The sequence below is a fragment of the Lepidochelys olivacea genome (assembly GCF_965140295.1).
Source record: "Lepidochelys olivacea isolate rLepOli2 genome assembly, chromosome: 9".
Lineage (NCBI taxonomy): Eukaryota > Metazoa > Chordata > Testudines > Cheloniidae > Lepidochelys > Lepidochelys olivacea.
The window spans coordinates 56,097,637-56,120,629 of NC_140419.1; the positions used below are offsets into that span (position 1 = coordinate 56,097,637).

General features: G+C 48.7%; 1 protein-coding gene across 1 annotated transcript in view; it reads right to left on the reverse strand.

Moving 5' to 3' along the window:
* Positions 1-22,993, reverse strand: part of CROCC2 (ciliary rootlet coiled-coil, rootletin family member 2) — a 218,213-nt gene that overhangs the window by 183,739 nt on the left and 11,481 nt on the right. Inside the window, exons 2-3 of the mRNA XM_084638245.1 lie at positions 4,153-4,303; positions 3,170-3,315 (exon numbers count right to left, since the gene is read on the reverse strand). Coding sequence (XP_084494371.1) covers positions 3,170-3,315; positions 4,153-4,303 — 297 coding nt within the window. The remainder of the gene's footprint in view (positions 1-3,169; positions 3,316-4,152; positions 4,304-22,993) is intronic.

Consider the following 22,993-nt stretch of genomic DNA (forward strand, 5'->3'; position numbering starts at 1 on the left):
GGCTAGGAATCCAGAGGTGCCAGAGTTATGAACTGCAAAGCCTAGAGGTGCTGGGGCTTAGCCCTGGCAAGCTCCAGCACAAATTAAGGACTGCCCACATGGTGGGGCTTGGATGAGCAGTGACACCAGGTAGCTCATATTCTCTCAATGCAGAGAGGTGAGGAGAGGGCAGGGGAGGAGGGAAATAGGAGCAGAGTGGGTCAGAGAGAAGCACAGAGAGGAGGGGGGCAGAAGGGTCGAAATCTACTACCAGTGTCCGTTTTCAGTTTAGGGAATTATCGTCCACTCTAAGTACAAAAAAAGAACTATTAAGCAACACTGTAATTGAGCCCAGACAGGCGTAGGGAAGGGGGGCTTTCTTAAACAGCGTGTCCTTCAGGGGAGACAGACTGACAACCAGATGGATCTGGGCTCTGCTAAGAGAAGGTGAGTTGGTTCTGTTCTGGTCCTGTGATTGAAGAGGGAAGCCAATCACACTTGGAGTGAAGCACAAGGCTAGATGAAACTAAACGTGCATGTAGGCTGGTTGCTATTCAGTGCTTTGCTCCCGCTGTTAAATCACACACTTTGCTGTGAGAAGACTGTGGTAAACGCAAGCGTCTAAGTCCCAGTCAGCCCTGCTGCAGGATAAGCAGTTGGTCCCACTAACAAGGTGGTACAGCTCGTTCCTGGTCTCAGAGTGGGAGAATCACGAGATCACACCCGGGACAGGTAAGGACAAGAAGCTGAACACCTGAGGCAATGCCCTCAGAGAGAGCAGAAAGGGGGCAGAGGTGCAGCTAGCCCTAGAACCACGACAGTACTGATGAATTACTATTGAGTATGTGTATTATCAGTCCAGCTGAGATCCATCCCCACTGTGCGTACACATCGGGAGAGAGTCTCTGCCCTGCACGTCTGACAGTCTCAATAGACAAGACAGAACAGAAGGAGTCTCATTCCCATTGTACTGGTGGGGAGCTGAGGCCCAGAGAGATGATGTGATTTGCCAAAGGTCAGAAAGGGAGTCCATGGCAGAGCTGGGAATTGAACCCAAGTCTGCTGGCTCCTTGTCCCAAGCCTCAAATACAAGCTTGTCCCTTGGGCGGGCGGGGCTTTCCCTGAGCTGTTAGTGATTGCCTGTCCATTCAAAAACACTGAGTTCCTGTAGCAAAGACTCCGCCCCTTGCAGGACAGCTGGACCATGAAGGCTCCAAGGAGGCAGATAGACAGAGGCTAGAACAGTGGGGTTGGATGCTTTGCTCCCATAGGCTCCTCTGAAGATCCCAATCGGAGCGTGCTGGCCACGTCCCAGTGTAAGGTAACTTGCATGTGAGACCAGTAGCTCTGCAGCAACAGCCAAGGAGCTGTGACCCAAAAAGCGAATAGAAAAAAGGTCTCCAGCACCTCCCTTCCTGACACCTTCTCTCCCTTGGCACCATCCCCACCAGCTCCAGCTCCACAGCCAGCTACCAGCAGAGCCTAACACAATGGGGACAGTCATGGGTCTGTTTGAGTAGCTGTTCAGAGGGAACAGCTCCAGGCCAGGCCGGTGGCTCCATATTTAACATGCCAGATTTGTGGAGGAAGGTAATAGGAATTATTTGGAGTTACAATTATTTCTGCTTTTCTTGGTGGGAACCTTTGTCTAGCGAAGATTGTCACAGCACGCTGAGAGCAGGGAGCATAGCACAGAGCGCCTCCTCCTGCAGAGGGGCAGAAGAGCTCTGCACTGGACCTTCGGGCACCAGAGCGTGGCAACAGCCTATGAAAACTGGGCTATTGTCTCTCCCACTTCGGCACGCCTGAGGAGACATCAATGGGCCATGCTTACATGACAGTGCATCACTCACATATTAGTGACCTGGGGCTTTGGGGCAACATGGGTCCCCTGTGGAGCATAGGAACCAGAGCTATGGAATCTGTGATGAACCCACTACAGGACCCTTTTCTGTGTCTGCCTCCTGCTGAAATGCCCACTCCACTCAGCTGCAGCAAAGAGAGACAGAGCACGGAGAGCAGGTCCCAGGAACATCATGGGAATGCCTCTCTCTCCTCCCTGGCTGGTCTTGGAGAGCGTTCTGCCCAGCAGGGGCCCAGCCCCTGCAATTAACAGTGGGAAGGAGACAACTCTGACGATGGAGTAATTGCATAAAGGGTCTCTTGTAAAGGAGAGCTCACAGAGGGTGCGTTTCCCTTCTCTAGCTCCAATGTTCTCAAAGTCCAGGCCCTGCTTAGGAAATGCCAGGCTGTGGGAGTTAGGAGAACCAATTGTCAGAGTGAATTAAGTGATTTAACAAACCCCAAAGGCCACTGGGAGCTCTTAGACAGCAAGCGTGTAACCCCATTTTTTGAGGACCCAAGATGCTACTAGTTGGAGAGCAGCTTGAGACAGAGTTACTGGGTGAAGTTCTCTGGCCTGTGCTATGCAGGAGCTAGGACTAGCTGACCACAATGGCCCCTTCTGGCCTAAAGTTCTACCATTCTGTGAATGTCGGTGCTGAGGTCTTGGAAAAAAAGGCCACTCCTGCTGATTATCTTATTCTGATTGCACTTCCAGAACAGCAGTAGCCACCAAAAGCCCTAAAAATCACTCCCTGATCTATTCAAGAGTTTTTCCCATCTTCACCAGTACCTATACTTGCTGCCTCCACAGAGAGGAGTGACTGCCTCTATGACTCTCAGGGTTACAGAATACCTTTCTGCCAGGATAAGGGAGATGATACATTTCCTTGCAGAGCTAGAAAAACTAGTCTCAGGAAATCAGGCCAAGTGCACAGATTTTTCTCCCGAGTTTTTCCTCCCCTGTGCCAGCTGTAGCTAGAGTTACTGTGCCAATCCAATACTGAGAGCCGAGTGCTGACATCCATGGACATAAACTGACTGATCATTGCGCACTGAAAGGACTGGGGAGAAAGCATCCAGCCAGAGGCTCTACAGGAGGTGCGGCCAATGGGTAGTTTAAATGTAAGACCTTTGGCTGTTGATCCAGCTCATGATCTGCCCCAATGTTATGCGTACCCACGATGAATTCCATACCTCCCTCCTATTTGTTTCTCAGTGGCTGCCCATCAGCACTCATGAAATGCCATGTAAAGATGGGGCACCCACCCCAGAAACCAGCTGGCCAGCCTGGCAGAGATTGTTCCACACCCAAAGGGATTCAGATGGATTTAAACCCAGCACTCACCCTCTCACTGATGGCATGGTGCTTGCTCGCCAGCTCATCCTTCTCTGCCCGGGTGTGTGCCAGCAGGTCCTCAAGGCGTGAGAGCTCCTTCTGCAGCATACGGTTTTCTTCTTGCATATTGAGTGGAGACGTTGTTTCCCACAGAGCTGGAAGGAACAAGAAAGGTGGATTAGCGGTGTGAGAAGGTCCCAACCAAGCAGGCCACGTGGAGAGCTAGCTGTGGCATCAGCCTTCGCGGCAGGAAGAATGACCTTGTGGTTAAACCACTGAACTGGGAATCAGAAGATCTGGGATCAATGTCCAGCTCTGCCACAGAATGCATGCAAGTCCCTGGGTGAGTTACTTAATCTCTCTGTGCCTCAGTGTCCCTTCTGTAAAATGGGGATAATAATCCTTCCTTTGTCTATTTAGATTGTAAACTCTTTGAAGCAGGAACTAGATGTACATAACCTACCTCAGTGGGGCTCTGATCTCACCTGAGGGGCCCCTAGATGCAACAGTATATACATATTACCATGGTGATTGATACCTGCTCCCTTAGGGCGGGACAGGTTTGCTGTCACTCTCCTGTGTCACATGTTGCTGACAATCAGGTACAAAGTTGATCCTGTGACTCTCCCAGCCCTGCTGCAAACCACCTAAAAACACTTTCCTCGTTTTTTCCACATACTCAGAATAAATTGGCTGGTTACTCTCACCTGGGAGAGTGAGAGTTGAATTCAGTTAAATTATTTAACATTTAAAGCATTTCTCTTCAGGATCCAAGGGGCAGGTTTGGATCATTTAAAAATACCCAGATTATTCCAGCTAGCTGAATGGACCCCTTAACTATCCCTCCTACCCCACCAGCCCCATTGCTCACTCAATCAATTCCCCACTGCAATGCTGATTTCCCTGTATGCCTTCTCCGACCTAAGACAGACGCTTCTTGGGCACCCCATGGCCCCTCTCCTGGCCCAGAAGAGCTCATGCCCATCCTGTACCTTGGGATGACTCTTCTGCCAGACTCTCAGTGATGATCTGCTGAATCCTGGCTGGAACTGGGGTGGGCGTGGCTCGGTCCCCCGCTCCTCGCACAGTTAGTGTTTTGTCCTCCTTGCTGGCTTCTGGGCTCAGGACCGTGTCCTCTAGTTTCTGAAACATAGGTGTATGTTACCCTTTGGCTAGAACCTGGTCAGACAATCATGAATGCTGAGTAGACCTTAACCAAACCAGAGTGCAGGGGGCTGGCAGAGCTCATCATGCTGTCAATGGATGCTAGCATACCCTGGCTGAGAAACACGCATACCCCATCCCACACCCTCAGCTGTCCACATAGGCAGCTCTTTAGCAGGGGGCTACAATTTCAGGGTGACTCCAGCCCAGCTGCCCCTTCCATTGCAGGTCTGCCCCTTTAAGGGGGCCTTTGCCTTACACTGCCAGGAGCAGCAGAGGCCACGAACCTTTGCAGCTCTGGCATGGCCCAGTCACCCCCTGGCCTAGGACAACTCTGGAGAGGAGGAGACCTCCTTTAGAGGCACTCTCTCCCCTGCACCAATGGCCATCAGAAGCCGAAAGCTCTAATGGGTGTAACACTGGCCTGGATTCCTCTCTCCCATAGATGCACACCCTTCATTCCACCTGAGAACTGGAGGGGTCTGTGATCACTGGCCCAGCAAAGGATTTCTAGTCAAAGCAAGTCGCACAATATCAGAGCCTAAAGCTCGATTGATGCTGCCCAGTGAAGCGGCCAAGTGCTGTGGATACAAGGGCAATGTAAAAGAGCTGTGCAGGACAGGGAAAGCAGGGGACCCCAACGCTGCACTGGCAAAAATGCTGCTGCATGACTACCTAGTCCCTCAGGCCTGTCAGCAGTAAGGCCTTCGAGATCATTCCTGCCATCCTCACGCTGGCATCATCAGTGGGGCGACCTGTTTATGTCGAAACTCTGCATTTCAGACACAGCCCTGGGCTGGGGGGAGGGCGTAGCTCTGGGAGCACCCCTATACCACTGTGGTGGGAGTCATCTGTTACAGCCTGTGATGGGGCGCCTGCCCATACTGGGCTCTAGGGGGTTAACAGAGCGCCAGGGTGGCTGCGTAAGAGGCAGCCAATCAGAGAAGGGCTGAGAGGAGCAGCCAGTCAGGGCCTGGCAGGCCCATACAAGAAGAGCGGCAGGGGAGCGCACCTTCAGTAGCTGTCTGGAGCTTGAGGAGGAAATATCAGACTCCTAGCAGGAGGAAGGAGTGCTAGCACCTTGGACAGAGCAGTGCTGCTAGCAGCGACTGGGGGAGCGGGGAGCTAAAGACTGCTCCTGGATGGCTGCAGGGATTTCCAGACTGAGGCCCTGAGGCAAGGGCAAAGAGGGTGCTGGAGAGCCATTGGGAGGTGGCCCAGGGAAATGACCTAAGGAGTTGGAGTGGATGTAGCGAGTGGCAGTCATCTACAGGGTCCCTGCGCCGGGACCTGAAGTAGTGAGTGAGTCCAGCTCCCGCCACCCCACCCTGCCAGTGAGGAAGTGGCCAAACAATTGGCTGCTGTTGCCACTGAGAGAAATGGCTGGACAGCAGACTGCAGTTCCCTTGGAACAGGGGAGAACAGAGCATGAGGGGCCAGAGGGCAGTGTCATGAAGAGAACACCATGGTCCTTCGAGTGACATAGGTGCTGCAGCAGAGGTGATGGCAGTGAGTCACCACCACAAGAATGGCTGGCAGAGCTAATTCCCAGGACAGCCAGCAGGAGGCTCTACCATGGTGAGTCCCACCCCATCACATAGCCCTTTTCAGGGTGAAGTTTGCTCCCCACCATACCTTCATCCAGCATTACTGGCAAACCAATGTTGGGGCAGCCCATGGTTCCTCCTACTGAGCTGCTCCCCTAGAGGGAGCATCTAGTGCACAACCCCCATGTGTCCCCCAGAAGCCAAGCTAAGACCTGGTGACTCTAATGCAGCCACACCAGGGTAGCCTTGCTCCCCAGTCCAGTGTGGCAAGGCTAATCATAGGCTAGCCCTGAGTGAAGTCCTCGAGGTGAACAAAGCCAGAATCAAGCCCTGGCTGGGGAGCACGTAGCTAAGGGCCATATGTTTAAAAGGTGTTTAGGTGTCTAAAGTGGAAATAGGCACCTGGTGGGATATTCAAAAGCACCTAAAGCATTTGAAGGAGACGACAAGGTGTCTGCCTCTTTAGGTGCCAAAAATGCCTTTAAAAATCTGGCCCTTATTATCATAAGTGTCACACTTGACTTCACATCCCCTCAGACCTGTGAGCTCCTCCCATGCACCCTACTCTTGACAGTGTACTGTGATAAACTCAGGACAAATGGCTGCACAAGACCATGGGGCCGGACGAGTTGCATCCGAGAGTGCTGAAGGAATTGGCGGCTGTGATTGCAGAGCCACTGGCCATTATCTTTGAAAACTCGTGGCGAACCGGGGAAGTCCTGGATGACTGGAAAAAGGCTAATGTAGTGCCAATCTTTAAAAAAGGGAAGAAGGAGGATCCTGGGAACTACAGGCCAGTCAGCCTCACCTCAGTCCCTGGAAAAATCATGGAGCAGGTCCTCAAAGAATCAATCCTGAAGCACTTGCATGAGAGGAAAGTGATCAGGAACAGCCAGCATGGATTCACCAAGGGAAGGTCATGCCTGACTAATCTAATCGCCTTTTATGATGAGATTACTGGTTCTGTGGATGAAGGGAAAGCAGTGGATGTATTGTTTCTTGACTTTAGCAAAGCTTTTGACACGGTCTCCCATAGTATTCTTGTCAGCAAGTTAAGGAAGTATGGGCTGGATGAATGCACTATAAGGTGGGTAGAAAGCTGGCTAGATTGTCGGGCTCAACGGGTAGTGATCAATGGCTCCATGTCTAGTTGGCAGCCGGTATCAAGTGGAGTGCCCCAAGGGTCGGTCCTGGGGCCGGTTTTATTCAATATCTTCATAAATGATCTGGAGGATGGTGTGGATTGCACTCTCAGCAAATTTGCGGATGATACTAAACTGGGAGGAGTGGTAGATACGCTGGAGGGGAGGGATAGGATACAGAAGGACCTAGACCAATTGGAAGATTGGGCCAAAAGGAATCTGATGAGGTTCAATAAGGATAAGTGCAGGGTCCTGCACTTAGGACGGAAGAACCCAATGCACAGCTACAGACTAGGGACCGAATGGCTAGGCAGCAGTTCTGCGGAAAAGGACCTAGGGGTGACAGTGGACGAGAAGCTGGATATGAGTCAGCAGTGTGCCCTTGTTGCCAAGAAGGCCAATGGCATTTTGGGATGTATAAGTAGGGGCATAGCGAGCAGATCGAGGGATGTGATCGTTCCCCTCTATTCGACATTGGTGAGGCCTCATCTGGAGTACTGTGTCCAGTTTTGGGCCCCACACTTCAAGAAGGATGTGGATAAATTGGAGAGAGTCCAGCGAAGGGCAACAAAAATGATTAGGGGACTGGAACACATGAGTTATGAGGAGAGGCTGAGGGAGCTGGGATTGTTTAGCCTGCAGAAGAGAAGAATGAGGGGGGATTTGATAGCTGCTTTCAACTACCTGAAAGGGGGTTCCAAAGAGGATGGCTCTAGACTGTTCTCAATGGTAGCAGATGACAGAACGAGGAGTAATGGTCTCAAGTTGCAGTGGGGGAGGTTTAGATTGGATATTAGGAAAAACTTTTTCACTAAGAGGGTAGTGAAACACTGGAATGCGTTATCTAGGGAGGTGGTAGAATCTCCTTCCTTAGAGGTTTTTAAGGTCAGGCTTGACAAAGCCCTGGCTGGGATTATTTAACTGGGAATTGGTCCTGCTTTGAGCAGGGGGTTGGACTAGATGACCTTCTGGGGTCCCTTCCAACCCTGATATTCTATGATTCTAAGGGGGTGGGGGTAGAAAACAGACCCAGAAGGTTAAAAGGCCCTTCTCCCTATCAAACTGGGTAGGGGTGACTACAGGTCAATCAGGTTCAGCTGAGAAGTGGGTACCTGAGGTAAATTAGGATCAGCTGATTCCAACTAAGGGCTGCCTGAGACCTTTTTAAACCCTCCCCTATTGGGAGAAGGGCGGGAAGAGAGAGAGAAGGAGTCAAGATTCCAGTAGGCGAGGAGCAGCAAGACAGCAAGCCTCACCAGGAGGGGAGGCTGTATTCCCTCTCATAAGGGAGGAAAAACAAGCCCAAAACACTGGATGAGAGAAGGACGGACTGTCCCTGTGCAGCCAAGAGGGACTATTTTACCCCAAGCCTGTCTCACCAAGGCTAAAAAACAGCTGAGTCTGGTGAGAACAAGAAGGTGCCTTGCCACACGTGGGGTCAGGGGTGGATACTCTGAGTGAGACTTCATGGCAAACCATCTCAGGGCAGGGGAAATCGCCCCCAACAAGAAGAGAAAAAAATGGAGGATGTAGTGAAGACATTGGTGGAGGCTACGGCAGCCCAACAAGAGGCTACCAGGGTTCAGATGGCTACCCAGCAGGAGTCAGTGCGAATACAGCAGGAGACGAATCAATTATTGATGAGCCAGGCGGCCCAGGATCGAACCACCCTGCATGAGGTTGTGGACCAGCTAAAGGCCCTGACCACTCTGATGCATGGCCCCCATGGGTCCTGGCCCCTGTGGGCAAGCAGCTACTTACAGAAGATGATGATGGACGATGACATAGAGGTGTATCTCCTCACATTCGAGAGAACAGCCCTGCAGGAGGCCTGGCCCCAAGACCAGTGGGCAAGTATCCTTGCTTCTTTTCTGTGTGGGGAGGCCCATTTTGACATGACAACAGAAGCAGCTACAGATTACACCCATCTGAAGGCAGAGATCCTGGCGAGGTCTGGCGTGACAACGGCTATAAGGGCCTAGCGGTTCCATGCGTGGAAATACCGGGACAGCAAAGTGCCGAGGTCCCAGCTGTTTGACCTGATCCACCTAGCCTAGAAGTGGCTGTGCCCCGAGACCGATAGCCCGGAGAAAATTGGGGAAATCGTAGTTTTGGACAGGTACATGAGAGGGCTACCATCAGACATACAAGGATGGGTCAGTCAAAATCCCTCCTCCTGTGACAAGCTAGTTGCCCTCATAGAGAGGCACCTAGCAGCCCAAGAACTTTCTCGGACCACCAGGGAAGGAATGCACTGGAATAGGAGGCAAGTCTCTGCACCGAGGGCCCGAGTTGCCTTAGCCCTGGGCAGAACTATTGATGGGAGGAAGGAGACAGAAGAGCAGCTGGAGATTGTGGAGGCACTTGGGGACTGGAGGAGAAAGACTCGGGGGAGGAGGGGTAAGGCCCAATAGCCCGAAAAATAGGGGGCTACCCCAAGCAGGGTACAGATGTTATGCATGTGGGAAAATAGGGCATATAGCTGCCCAATGCCTGAACCTACAAGAGCCCATGCAATATGACCTGGGAGATCTAGGAGGAACATGCGACCTAATAAATCTAATAGGGGTTACGATGATCCCTCATAGGTATACTAGACCAGTTCAAATGAATGGCATAGAGACCACCGCATTAGCGGACTTGGGAAGTGCGGTCATGCTGGGTCTCAGAAAAGCTGGTCGGGCAAGACCAACTATCCCGGGCCAAATGCACAGGAATATCCTGTGTACATAGGGATGTCAATTACTACCCGACCATCCCGGTAAAAACAGAAGTCCTGGGAGACCCCACTAAGGTGATGGTCAGGGTGGTCCCAAAACTCCCATATCCAGTCCTCATAGGACGAGACTTCCCAGGGTTTGTCAGCCTACTCGCCGTAGAGGAGTCAGAAGAAGGTAATAATCCTGAGAGCAATGGGATGACCCCGATAGTTAGCACCCCCACGGGTCTTCCATGAATTTGCCCAGGATTTGTTCTCTCCCCCTGGAAAGCCCAAGAAGATTCAGTGAGAAAGGAGGGCAGATAAGAGGAGGGGAACAAGAATCTTGAACCAGAAGCCTACACTCGTAGGGGAAAGAGTTAGCCCAACTGACAAGGGGATTATGCAGGGGGTCAATGAACAAGTAGCCGGACCCAGTTCCCCGGGGACCTCCCCCCCCAGAGGGAGACAGAATTAGATCCCCTAAGTCTAGGCAAATTGGACCTTCACTGGAGAATTTTGGGCAGGATCAGGCCAATGATCCGACATATAACAATATTCGCAAAGAAGTAGTTGAGGTGAATGGAGTCCCTGTGAAAGGGACAGCCCAGGGCCATATTATATGATAAAGAGGGATCTGCTATACAGGGTAGTCCAGGTCCAAGAGCAAGTCGTGGAACAGCTCTTAGTACCACAGAAGCATCAGAGGGGTGTGATGGATCTAGCCCACAGCCATCTGTTCGGGGTGGGGGGGCATCTAGGGGTAGATAAAACCTTTGATCGAATTCTGCAGAGGTTTTTTTGACCTGGAATTTATGCAGTGGTCCGACAATTTTGCACCTCCTGTCCTGAATGGCAATTACATGGACCATGGCCACACTTAAGGGCCCCTTTGGTACCTTTGCCAATTATTGAGCGAATAGCTATGGACCTAGTAGGCCCACTGGAGAAATCAGCCCAGGGCCGTCAGCCCAGGGCCATCAGCACATAGATTATGCCACCCGATACCCCAAGGCCATACCCCTACGAAACACCATGTCCAAGATCATAGCTAAGGAATTAATCCAAATTTTTTTGTAGAGTAGGGATACCCAAAGAGATCCTGACGGATCAAGGAACCCCCTTTGTGTCTAAATTAATGAAGGATTTGTGTGCAATGCTCCACATATGGACCATAAGAACATCGGTCTATCATCTGCAGACCAATGGCCTCGTCGAACACTTTAATAAAACATTAAAGAACATGATATGGAAGGTGGTGAGCTGGGATGGGAAGAACTGGGACACCCTGCTGCCATACCTAATGTTTGCTATAAGAGAGGTTCCTCAGACTTCAACTGGGTTTTCCCCATTCGAGCTGTTATATGGTCGCCACCCACGAGGCATACTGGACATTGGCAAAGAGGGTTGGGAACAACAGCCGAACCCAAGGAGAAATATCATTGAGCATGTGTTGCAGATGAAAGACAGGCTAGCCCAAGTCGCCCACATAGTGCGGGAACACAGGGAGACGGCTCAAGGGGCCCAACAGACATATTACAAATCACCAAGCGACAATCCGAAAATTCCAGGTAGGAGATTGGGTAATGTTGCTCGTACCCACAGCAGAGAGCAAGCTCTTGGCTAGGTGGCAGGGGCCACACAAGATAAGATAAGCCATTGGAGAGGTCGACTGTAAGGTCTGACAGCCTGGTCACCGGAAGCTGGAACAGATCTATCATATAAACCTGTTGAAACCTTGGCAAGACAGATAAGCTCATGTGGTCACTCTAGGGTTGCCACCCCCCAAAAGCAACCGGCACGGCCAAGTGGGAATATCCCAGGAATTGACCCCGTCCAACGAACTGAAGTGATCAACATGATCAAACGCAACCAGGATGTATTCTCGGAAAAACCAGGCAAGACTACCGAGGTTCACCATCACATCCTCACAGAGCCTGGAATGAAGATGAATGTCAAGCCATACCAGATCCCGGAGGCGAAAAGAGAAGAGATCAAGACAGAAGAAGGAAAATGCTGAAGTTAGGAGTCATTGAAGAGTCTCAAAGCCAAGGTCCAGTCCAGTTGTCCTAATACCTAAGCCTGATGGCAGTATGAGGTTCTGCAATGACTTCCGGAAACTGAATGATTCATCCCAATTTGATGTGTACCCTATACCCTGGATAGATGAGCTAATTGACCGATTGGGAAAATCATGATTTTTGTCCACCCTTGACCTGACCAAAGGTTATTGGCAAATCCCCCTGGCCAAGGCGAACAAAGAGAAGATGGCCTTTTCAACACCAGAGGGACTATATCAATACACTGTCCTCCCTTTTGGTTTACATGGGGTTCCCACAACTTTCCAACAAGCTGTTGCGTCCACATGGCAAGTATGCGGCCGCTTATCTCGACAACGTCATTATACATAGCCCAGACTGGGAGACGCACTTGAAGAAGGTGAAAGCAGTCCTGGACACCTTGAAGAAGGCGGGGCTAACTGCAAATCCCTCCAAATGCGTTACTAGGCTAGCAGAAGCCAAATAGTTCGAGTATATCGTGGGGAGGGGCATGGCGAAGCCCCGACTGAACAAGTTAGAGGCAATACAAAATTGGCCCTGACCAGTCCAGAAGAAACAGGTCAGAGCATTCCTGGGACTAGTTGGATACTATAGGCATTCATCCTGCACTTTGCCACCAGGGCATGCCTGTTAACAGATCTAACAAAAGCCCAGGGCCCAGACATAGTAAGATGGACCAGCACGGTTGAGGAGGCTTTTGCAGATCTGCAGACCGCCCTCTGCACCAATCCAGTGCTGGTAGCCCCAGATTTTGAGATGGAGTTTATCTTATAAACCGATGCCTCTGAGGTTGGGTTGGGAGCAGTCCTTTCGCAAGTGGTCGGAGAAGAAGAACACCCAGTACTGTTCCTCAGTAGGAAACTCCTGCCCAGAGAACGTATATATGCCGTAGAAGAGAAGGAATGCCTGACAATAAAGTGTGCCGTAGAAAGCCTACACTACTACCTACTCGGATGGAGGTTTACCCTCATCACGGATCATGCCCCTCTGAAGTGGATACACAAAAACAAAGAAAGAAATGCAAGAGTAACAAGGTGGTTCCTGTCGCTACAACCCTTCCACTTCAGAGTACAACATAGGTCCAGAATCAAGCATGGCAATGCGGATGGCCTGTCAAGGGTCCATTGTTTGCCGACCCAAGTAGCCCAAACCCGTAGTGTTGAGCCGGGCGAGGGTGGGTATGTGATAAACTCAGGACAGATGGCTGCAAGTGGGGGGAGGGGGGTAGAAAACAGTCCCAGAAGGTTAAAAGGCCCTCCTCCCTATCAACTGAGGAGGGATGACTACAGGTCAATCAGGTTCATCTGAGGGTTACCAGAGATCAATTAGGATCAGCTGAGAAGGAGTTACCTGAGGTCAATTAGGATCAGCTGAGAAGGAGTTACCTGAGGTCAATTAGGATCAGCTGATTCCAACTAAGGGCTGCCTGAGACCTTTTTAAACCCTCCCCTGTTGGGAGAAGGGGAGGAGAGAGAGAGAAGGAGTCAAGCTTCCAGTAGGCAAGGAGCAGCAAGACAGCAAGCCTCACCAGGAGGGGAGGCTGTATTCCCTCCCATAAGGGAGAAAAACAAGCCCAAAACACTGGATGAGAGAAGGAACGGACTGCCCCTGTGCAGCCAAGATGGACTATTTTACCCCAAGCCCATCTCATCAAGGCTAAAAAACAGCCGAGTCTGGTGAGACCAGGAAGGTGCCTTGCCACAGTACATGCAGGATGTTGAGAGCCTCAGACCATGTCTACACTACAGCGGCATAGTTACGGTGCTGCAGCTGTGCTGTTGTAGCAGCATAGCATAGATGCTTCCTGCATTGACGGAAGGGGTTTTTCCCATTGATGTAGCCAATCCACCTCTCCAAGAGGCGGTAGCTAGGTCAACAGAAGAAACTTTCCATTGACCTAGCTGAGTCTACATTGGGGTGTTAGGCCAACCTAACTGTGGTGCTCCGGGGACAAAATTTTTCACTGCCCTGAGCAAAATACGTGGATCAATCTAATTTTTAAGCGTAGACCAGGCCTTTTCTTCACTGTTACCCTGAGATAAAAAAAACATACCTTGGTTAACTAATGCATGTGAGCCATCCTGAGGTTAAAAAGCCCAGTGAAGACCATGCCCTTTAGTTGTACCATGAGGTAAACTAGACAAGGTCAACCCCAGACAAGGGTATAGGGCTGACCTCAGTGAGTTACCTCATGGTAAAACTGAAAGGCCTGGTTTTCACTGTGTTTTCCCTTAGGCTAACTCCCACCATAATAGAGGTTCAACTTAAACGTATACCCCAATTTAAAAAACATAGTAAGAGAACCAAAAAAGAGCCACCGTGGTTAAACAACAAAGTAAAAGAGGCAAAAAGGCATCCTTTAAAAAGTGGAAGATAAATCCTAATGAGGAAAATAAAAAAAAGAACATAAACTCTGGCAAAGGAAGTGTAAAAATATAATTAGAAAGACCAAAAAAGAATTTGAAGAACAGTTAGCCAAAGACTCAAAAAGTAATAGCAAACTTTTTTTAAATACATCAGAAGCAGGAAGCCTGCTAAACAACCAGTGGGGCCACTGGACGATTGAGATGCTAACAGAGCACTCAAAGACGATAAGGTCATTGCAGAGAAACTAAATGAATTCTTTGCATCGGTCTTCACTGTTGAGGATGTGAGGGAGATTCCCAAACCTGAGCCATTCTTTTTGGGTGACCGATCTGAGGAACTGTCCCAAATTGAGGTGTCATTAGAGGAGGTTTTGAAACAAATTCATAAACTAAACAGTAATAAGTCTCCAGGACTTGATGGTATTCACCCAAGAGTTCTGAAGGAACTCAAATGTGAAATTGCAGGACTACTAATGGTCATCTGTAACCTATCATTTAAATCAGCTTCTGTACCAATGTGATGCTAATTTTTAAAAAGGGCTCCAGAGGTGACCCTGGCAACTACAGGCCAGTAAGCCTCACTTCAGTACCGGGCAAATTGGTTGAAACTATATTAGAGAACAAAATTGTCAGACACATAGATGAACATAATTTGTTGGGAAATAGTCAACATGGTTTTTGTAAAGGGAAATCATGCCTCACCAATCTACTAGAATTCTTTCAGGGAGTCAACAAGCATGCGGACAATGGAGATCCAGTGGATATAGTGTAATTAGATTTTCAGAAAGCCTTTGACAAGGTCCCTCACCAAAGGCTCTTAAGCAAAATAAGCAGTCATGGGATAAGAGGGAAGGTTCTCTCATGGATTGGTAACTGGTTAAAAGATAGGAAACAAAGGGTAGGAATAAATGGTCAGTTTTCAGAATGGAGAGAGGTAAATAGTGGTGTCCGCCAGGGATCTGTACTGGGCCCAGTCCTATTTAACATATTCATAAACGATCTGGAAAAAGGGGTAAACAGTGAGGTGGCAAAATTTGCAGATGATACAAAATTACTCAAGATAGTTAAGTCCCAGGCAGACTGCGAAGAGCTACAAAAGGATCTCACAAAACTGGGTGACTGGGCAACAAAATGGCAGATGAAATTTAATGTTGATAAATGTGAAATAATGCACATTGGAAAACTATACATATACAATGATGGGCAGGAGCGGCAGGTTTGTATAATTTTTGGTGGTACCCAGAACAGGTCCAAGTCCCGATACCCCCACCCCACCCCACACCTGCCTTGTAAGCCGATATATATTTCTTTAAAAATAATGTAAAAATGGACTGGAAACAGTAAATGTTTAACAGTTTCCCTATATTGCACAATGTGGATGTGTGTGGAGGGATGAGGCCTCTGGCTGGGGGTGTAGGCACTGGAGATGAAGGGTTTGGGGTGTGGGAGGGGCTCAGAGCTAGGGCAGCGGGTTGGGGTGCAGGGGTGAGGGCCGGGGGGTGGGGCCCGGGAGGAGGGGTTCATGGTGCGGAAGAGGTTAGGGTGTGGAGGGTGAGGGCTCTGACTGGGGGTGAGGGCTCTGGGGTGGGGCAAGGCTGGGGATGCAGAGTTTGGGGAGCAGGCAGGCTGCCCTGGGGCTGGGACCAGAGAGGAGGACTCCACAGTCCCCCCAGCCCTCTCCCCGTTGGCAGCAGTGAGCTCCCAGGGCGGGGGCTCCCCTCCCCCAGGCAGCACACTCACCAGGCAGCATCACTGCACGTGCTCCTAGGGGCCGGGCCTCTCTCAGGTCCAGGAAGCCCCCTCGCCTCCCCTGTGGTGGGTGCTGGGGGCAGGGAGGGAGCTGCCATCACATGTGGTCTCCTCCCCTGCTGCTGCCTGCTGCCCCTTTCCGTAGCTTCATGGGGGATGGGGCTTCCCCTTGCCCAGCGTGGGGCAAGAGTGGGGGGTGGGGGTGGGGGGCACGGATCACATGACTGGACACTCACCCAAGCCCCAGCAGCTACTCAGGTGAGGTCCAGACTCCGTCTCCCAGAAGCCCCCTTGGTGTCACCTCCCGGTGGGTGCCAGAGAAGGGGAGGGCTGCCAATCATGTGTGCGCCTCCACTCCTCCTCCCCCTGCAGGTGCAGCAGCCACTTCAGCCTGTCGCCAGTGCCGCTCTTGTGTTGTATGCAGCAGCAGTCGCCGCCGCTGGAGAGGGAGCACAGTACAGAGTGGCAGGGCAGCTGCCCACTTGTGGCAGAGATGCTCCGGGGCCCAGGGGAGGCAGCGGGGATGGCAAACATTCCTGGAGCCTGGGCACCACAGGCGCATACAACTCGCCACCCCTGATGATGGGGTCTAAATTAGCTGTTACCACTCAAGAAAGAGATCTTGGAGTCACTGTGGATAGTTCTCTGAAATCATCCACTCAATGTGCAGCAGCAGTCAAAAAAGTGAACAGAATGTTGGGAATCATCAAGAAAGGGATAGATAATAAGACAGAAAATATCATGTTGCCTCTATATAAATCCATGGTACGCCCACACCTTGAATACTGTGTGCAGATGTGGTCACCTCATCTCAAAAAAGATATATTGGAATTGGAAAAGGTTCAGAAAAGAGCAACAAAAATTATTAGGGGTATAGAACGGTTTCTGTATGAGGAGAGATTAATAAAACTGGGACTTTTCAGCTTGGAAAAGAGGCGACTAAGGGGGGATATGATAGAGGTCTATAAAATCATGAGTGGTATAGAGAAAGTAAGTAAGGAAGTGTTATTTACTCCTCCTCATAATACAAGAACAAGGGGCCACCAGATGAAATTAATAGGTAGCAGGTTTAAAACAAACAAAGTATATTTCATGCAATGCACGATCAACCTCTGGAACTCCTTGCCAGAGGGTGATGTGAAGGTTAGTACTATAACGGGGTTCAAAAGGGAGCTCAATAGATTAGGTCCATCAATGGCTATTAGCCAGGCGGGCAGGAATGGTGTCCTTAGCCTCTGTTTGACAGAAGCTGGGATTCGGTGACAGGGCATGGATCACTTTATAATAACCTGTCTGTTCATTCCCTTTGGGGCACCTGCCATTAGCCGCTGTCAGAGGACAGGATACTGGGCTTGATGGACCTTTGGTCTGACCCAGTATGGCTGTTCTTATGTTCTTATTAGTTACCCAGAGGTAAAAAAAAAAAAAAATACTAGAGTAGGTTGGAACTCTTCCAACAAAAACTTTTATGGGGGGGGGGGGTTGGCGGAGGGGAGTTGTTAATAAAATGCGGATTAATCAAAACCAAAACTTTTGGCAGGAAAGGGTCAGTTTCAACACATTTTTCCACTCAAAAGGATTTGCGGGGGGGAAAGGGGAAAATGTTTTGGAATTGTTAAAATAGTTTGTGACATGTTCAAAATGGAAAATTCCAGTTTTCCTGTTCAAAATGCATTTTTGTTTCAAAATTTAAGGTAATTATAGTAAAAAAATTTAAAATAAAAAAAATGTTGAAAATTGAAATGAAACATTTCTAAATTATTAAAGCAAAATGTTTTGACTGAGCCAAACCAACATTTAACAGATTTTCAATTCACAACATTTTTCAAGATTTCTATTTTTTGTACTGATTTGGGATGGGAAATTATTTTGATACCTGGACATTTTTACAGGGCAGAAGAACCCTGCCTGGGGTTGAACTTGCCTGGTTTACTCCACAGTAAAACTACAATGCCTGGTCTTCACTGTGTTTTTTACCTCAGGACAGCTCAAGCACCTTAGGCCTGGTCTACACTACGAGTTTATGTTGGATTTAGCAGCATTAAATCGAATTAACCCTACACCCGTCCACACAATTAAGCCATTTTTTTTTACATAATGGGCTCTTAAAACCGATTTCTGTACTCTTCCCCAAAGAGGGGATTAGCACTGAAATTGACATCGCCATTTCAAATTAGGGTTAGTGTGGACGCAATTCGAAGGTATTGGCTTCCGGGAGCTAACCCACAGTGCACCACTGTGAACTCGGATGCACTGGTCAGGTGCACAGGAAAAGCCCTGGGAACTTTTGAATCTCATTTCCTGTTTGGCCAGGCGAGCTCATCAGCACAGGTGACCATGCAGTCCCAGAATCGAAAAAGAGCTCCAGCATGGACCAAACGGGAGGTACTGGATCTGATCACTGTATGGGGAGAGGAATCTGTGCTATCAGAACTACGTTCCAAAAGATGAAATGCCAAAACATTTCAAAAAATCTCTGAGGACATGAGGGACAGTGGCTACAGCAAGGATGCAACACAGTGCCACGTGAAACTTAAGGAGCTCAGACAAGCATACCAGAAAACTAAAGAATCAAATTAATATTAACCACAGGGGGAAGGCATGTAAGCCAAAATAGGGAGAGAATAGGTTACAGAATATTTAGATAAGCTGGATGTATTAAAGCCAGCAGGGCCTGATGAAATTCATCCTAGGGTACTGAAGGAGCTAACTGAAACAATTTTGGAACCTTTAGCAATTATCTTTGAGAACTCATGGAGGATGGGTGAGGTCACAGAGAACTGAAGGAGGGCCAACATAGTACCTATAACTTCAATACATGGAAAGATACTAGAACAAATTATTAAACAATCCATTTGTAAGCACCCAGAGGATAATAGTTATAAGGAATAGCCAGAATGGATTTGTCAAGAACAAATCATGCCAAACCAACCTAATTTCCTTCTTTGATAGTATTACTGACCAGATGGATAAATGGAAGCTGTAAACATAATATATCTTGATTTTAATAAGGCTTTTGACACAGTCCTACGTGACATTCTCATAAGCAAACTAGGGAAATGTGGTCTACATTAAATTACTATAAAGTGGGTGTACAAGTGGCTGAAAGACTGTACCCAAAGAGTAGTTATCAATGGTTTGCTGTCAAACTGGGAGGACATATTCACTGGGATCCCACAGGGGTCAGTTCTTGGTCCAGTACAATTCAACATTTTCATTAATGACTTGGATAATGGAGTAGACAGTAACCTTATAAAATCTGCAGATGACACCAAGATGGGAGAAGTTGCAAGTACTTGGGAGCACAGAATTAGAATTCAAAACAACCTTGACATATTGGAGAATTGGTCCGAATTTTGATAAGATGAAATAAAATAAAGATAAGTGGCAAAGTACTACACTTAGTAAGGAAAAATCTAATGCACAATTATGAAACAGGGACTAACTGGGTTGTACTACTGCTGAGAAAGCTCTGTGGGTTATCATGGATCACAAATCAAATATGACTCAATGTGATGCAGTCACAAAAAAGGCTAATATCATTCTGGGCTGTCTGTAAGACATGGGAGGCAGTTGTCACACTCTACTTGGCACTGGTGAGATTGCAGATGGAATGCAGTGTACAGCTGTGGGCCCCACACCTTAGGGAAGATGAGGACAAACTAGAGAGAGTCTAGAGGAGAGCATCAAAATTATAAAAGCTTCAGAAAACCTAACCTATGAGGAAAGGTTAAAAAAACAGGCCATGTTTAGTCTTGAGAAAAGAAGACTAAGGGTGGGAACTGATGACAATCTTCAAGCATATGAAGGGCTGTTACAAAGAGGATTGTGATAATTCTCTATACCCAATTAAGGCAGGACCAGAAGTAATGGGCTTAATCTGCAGCAAAGGAGATTTAAGTTAGATACCACAGAAAACTTTCTAACTATACAGGTGGTTACGCTCTGAAACATGCTTCCAAGGGAGGTTATGGAATTCTCATCACTGGAGGTTTTTAAGAATAGATTTGGACAAACATCTGTCAGGTTTACTTTGTCTAGGTTTACATGGTCCTGCTTCAGCGCAGCGGGCTGGACTTGATGACTTCTCAAGGTCCTTTCCAGCCCTACATTTCTATGATTCTATTACAGATTGGAACATACAATGATCACTGGTTCATGGAACAGCAGAACTATTCTGACCCAAGCCTAGGACTTAGCATAGCGAGTCACAGACCTCAGGCCAGTATAATATTTTTAGCCTTATAATTCATACCCATCAGACCAAGTAAGGTAAGTGGGAAGGTGAGAAGGAAGAGGGCAGATGAGTGAGAAGACTCATTTTGCTGATGTCAGCAGAGCACTCTGCTTAGAGCAATGGGTGTGGTTGTAAAGGACAATCAATTATAGCAGAGTCACCAAAGAGATTTCCCAAGCCAGCTGTGTTTGATTAATGCATATTTCAGGCAGAAAGCTCAGTTATTCTGGACGCATTCTGCTGATTTCCAGTGCTCCACATGCAGAAGGGGGGCACAATACACTGCAGGTGGACAGACACAAGCACCACAAAGTTCGCTCCTTACAAAATACCTCGACAGAAGTTGTAAATCTCATCCTTCCATTGCAACTGGCAAGAACTGTATGTTTGTAATGGGAAACTGACAGTAACAATTCCCTGGTTTGTGCTGAGCTCAACAAACAGGTGTCAAGGCCACATTCTACTCTGTTATGCTGGTGTAAAACCAGAGTGACTCTGCTGAAGTCAACTCAGGATTTACACTCAAGTTTCTAAGAGCAGAAACTTGTGCTTGAAGGATACCTCCCTGCTGCCTTCCATCGCCTTAAAAATCGTATCAGCAGATGTGACCACAGAGAGAATTTTATAGTTACAGGGTATTATAAAACAACCGGTACTGCTCCAGTGACACTCCTGGGCCTGCACGCAGCCCAGGGAGAAGGGAAGCCCTTGTATTAATCTACAAGGCTGAGCTAAAAATGGCTATCACAACCAGAAGCCTTTTCAGGGTTGGCGTGGCTGGGAAAGGAGGCCTCCAATGAGGCCCCCATCAAGACCCAGAATTGCTAAGTAGACTTCTCTGTGCTGCTAAAGGCTACTAACCCAGCAGCAATGGACAGGGGCATGCTCCCGTGTGGATGAATTGTGAGATTGCCCATGCTGCCCATTAGAGTTGCCAGTTTCGGTAGGATGTATTCCTGGAGGTTTTGTTACATGACAATCTTTAATTCAAGATTAATCTTTAATTCCTGGAGACTCCAGGACAATCATGGAGCATTGGCAACCCTAGCTGCCCTGCTCCTGGACACCACCCCTGATACCAGTCAGCTCTGTGTTCTTGGGGGAACCAGAGCACAGTATCCTGCCTGTCTGACTCATGAAAGACACCCCCCCACCAGTAACTGCTTGAATCAAAACTGATCAGAGAAAGACTTGCAGAGAGCAGTGAAGGGCGTTGGGAGACACACCTAAACCCCTCCTGACAAGGGTGACAAGATTAAGACATCTCCGTTAGCATAGAGAATGGAGAACAGAGAACTGCACTGAACTCTGGGACCAGAAAAGCAGGGAAGCACTGCATCATGGGGGATCTCTGCTCTATATGTTAATTAACCTACGCCTGCACACACCCAGCTCAACAGTTATCAGATCAATTCTAGTAATGAATCCTTGATTGACATCCAAAATACTGAAGCAGCCTAATTCCATTGTGAGCTCCCTGGAAGAATCATAGAATATCAGGGTTGGAAGGGACCCCAGAAGGTCATCTAGTCCAACCCTCTGCTCGAAGCAGGACCAATCCCCCGTTAAATCATCCCAGCCAGGGCTTTGTCAAGCCTGACCTTAAAAACCTCTAAGGAAGGAGATTCTACCACCTCCCTAGATAACGCATTCCAGTGTTTCACCACCCTCTTAGTGAAAAAGTTTTTCCTAATATCCAATCTAAACCTCCCCCACTGCAACTTGAGACCATTACTCCTCGTTCTGTCATCTGCTACCATTGAGAACAGTCTAGAGCCATCCTCTTTGGAACCCCCTTTCAGGTAGTTGAAAGCAGCTATCAAATCCCCCCTCATTCTTCTCTTCTGCAGGCTAAACAATCCCAGCTCCCTCAGCCTCTCCTCATAAGTCATGTGTTCCAGTCCCCTAATCATTTTTGTTGCCCTTCGCTGGACTCTCTCCAATTTATCCACATCCTTCTTGAAGTGTGGGGCCCAAAACTGGACACAGTACTCCAGATGGGGCCTCACCAATGTTGAATAGAGGGGAACGATCACGTCCCTCGATCTGCTCGCTATGCCCCTACTTATACATCCCAAAATGCCATTGGCCTTCTTGGCAACAAGGGCACACTGCTGACTCATATCCAGCTTCTCGTCCACTGTCACCCCTAGGTCCTTTTCCGCAGGACTGCTGCCTAGCCATTCGGTCCCTAGTCTGTAGCTGTGCATTGGATTCTTCCGTCCTAAGTGCAGGACCCTGCACTTATCCTTATTGAACCTCATCAGATTTCTTTTGGCCCAATCCTCCAATTTGTTTAGGTCCTTCTGTATCCTATCCCTCCCCTCCAGCGTATCTACCACTCCTCCCAGTTTAGTATCATCCGCAAATTTGCTGAGAGTGCAATCCACACCATCCTCCAGATCATTTATGAAGATATTGAACAAAACTGGCCCCAGGACCGACCCTTGGGGTACTCCACTTGATACCGGCTGCCAACTAGACATGGAGCCATTGATCACTACCCGTTGAGCCCGACAATCTAGCCAGCTTTCTACCCACCTTATAGTGCATTCATCCAGCCCATACTTCCTTAACTTGCTGACAAGAATACTGTGGTGAAACCACCACCAAGAGTGATCAGCTCCTATTGTCGAGCCTAAAGAAAACCCTTGAGTCATCATTTTACCCATAAACAAATCTAGTGTTCTCCCTTGAACCATTATTGTTTCTCTACAAAAACCCCTACCTATGCCCAAGTAGGTGTTCTGATGCATGGACCCAAACTCTGTATCAGCTCCACTGGGACTCCATCTCCTGACGGATCGTGCTGGGGGCTCTGCCTGTCTCCAGCACTCAGGACCCTGAGCTACCACCATCACCTGGGAACC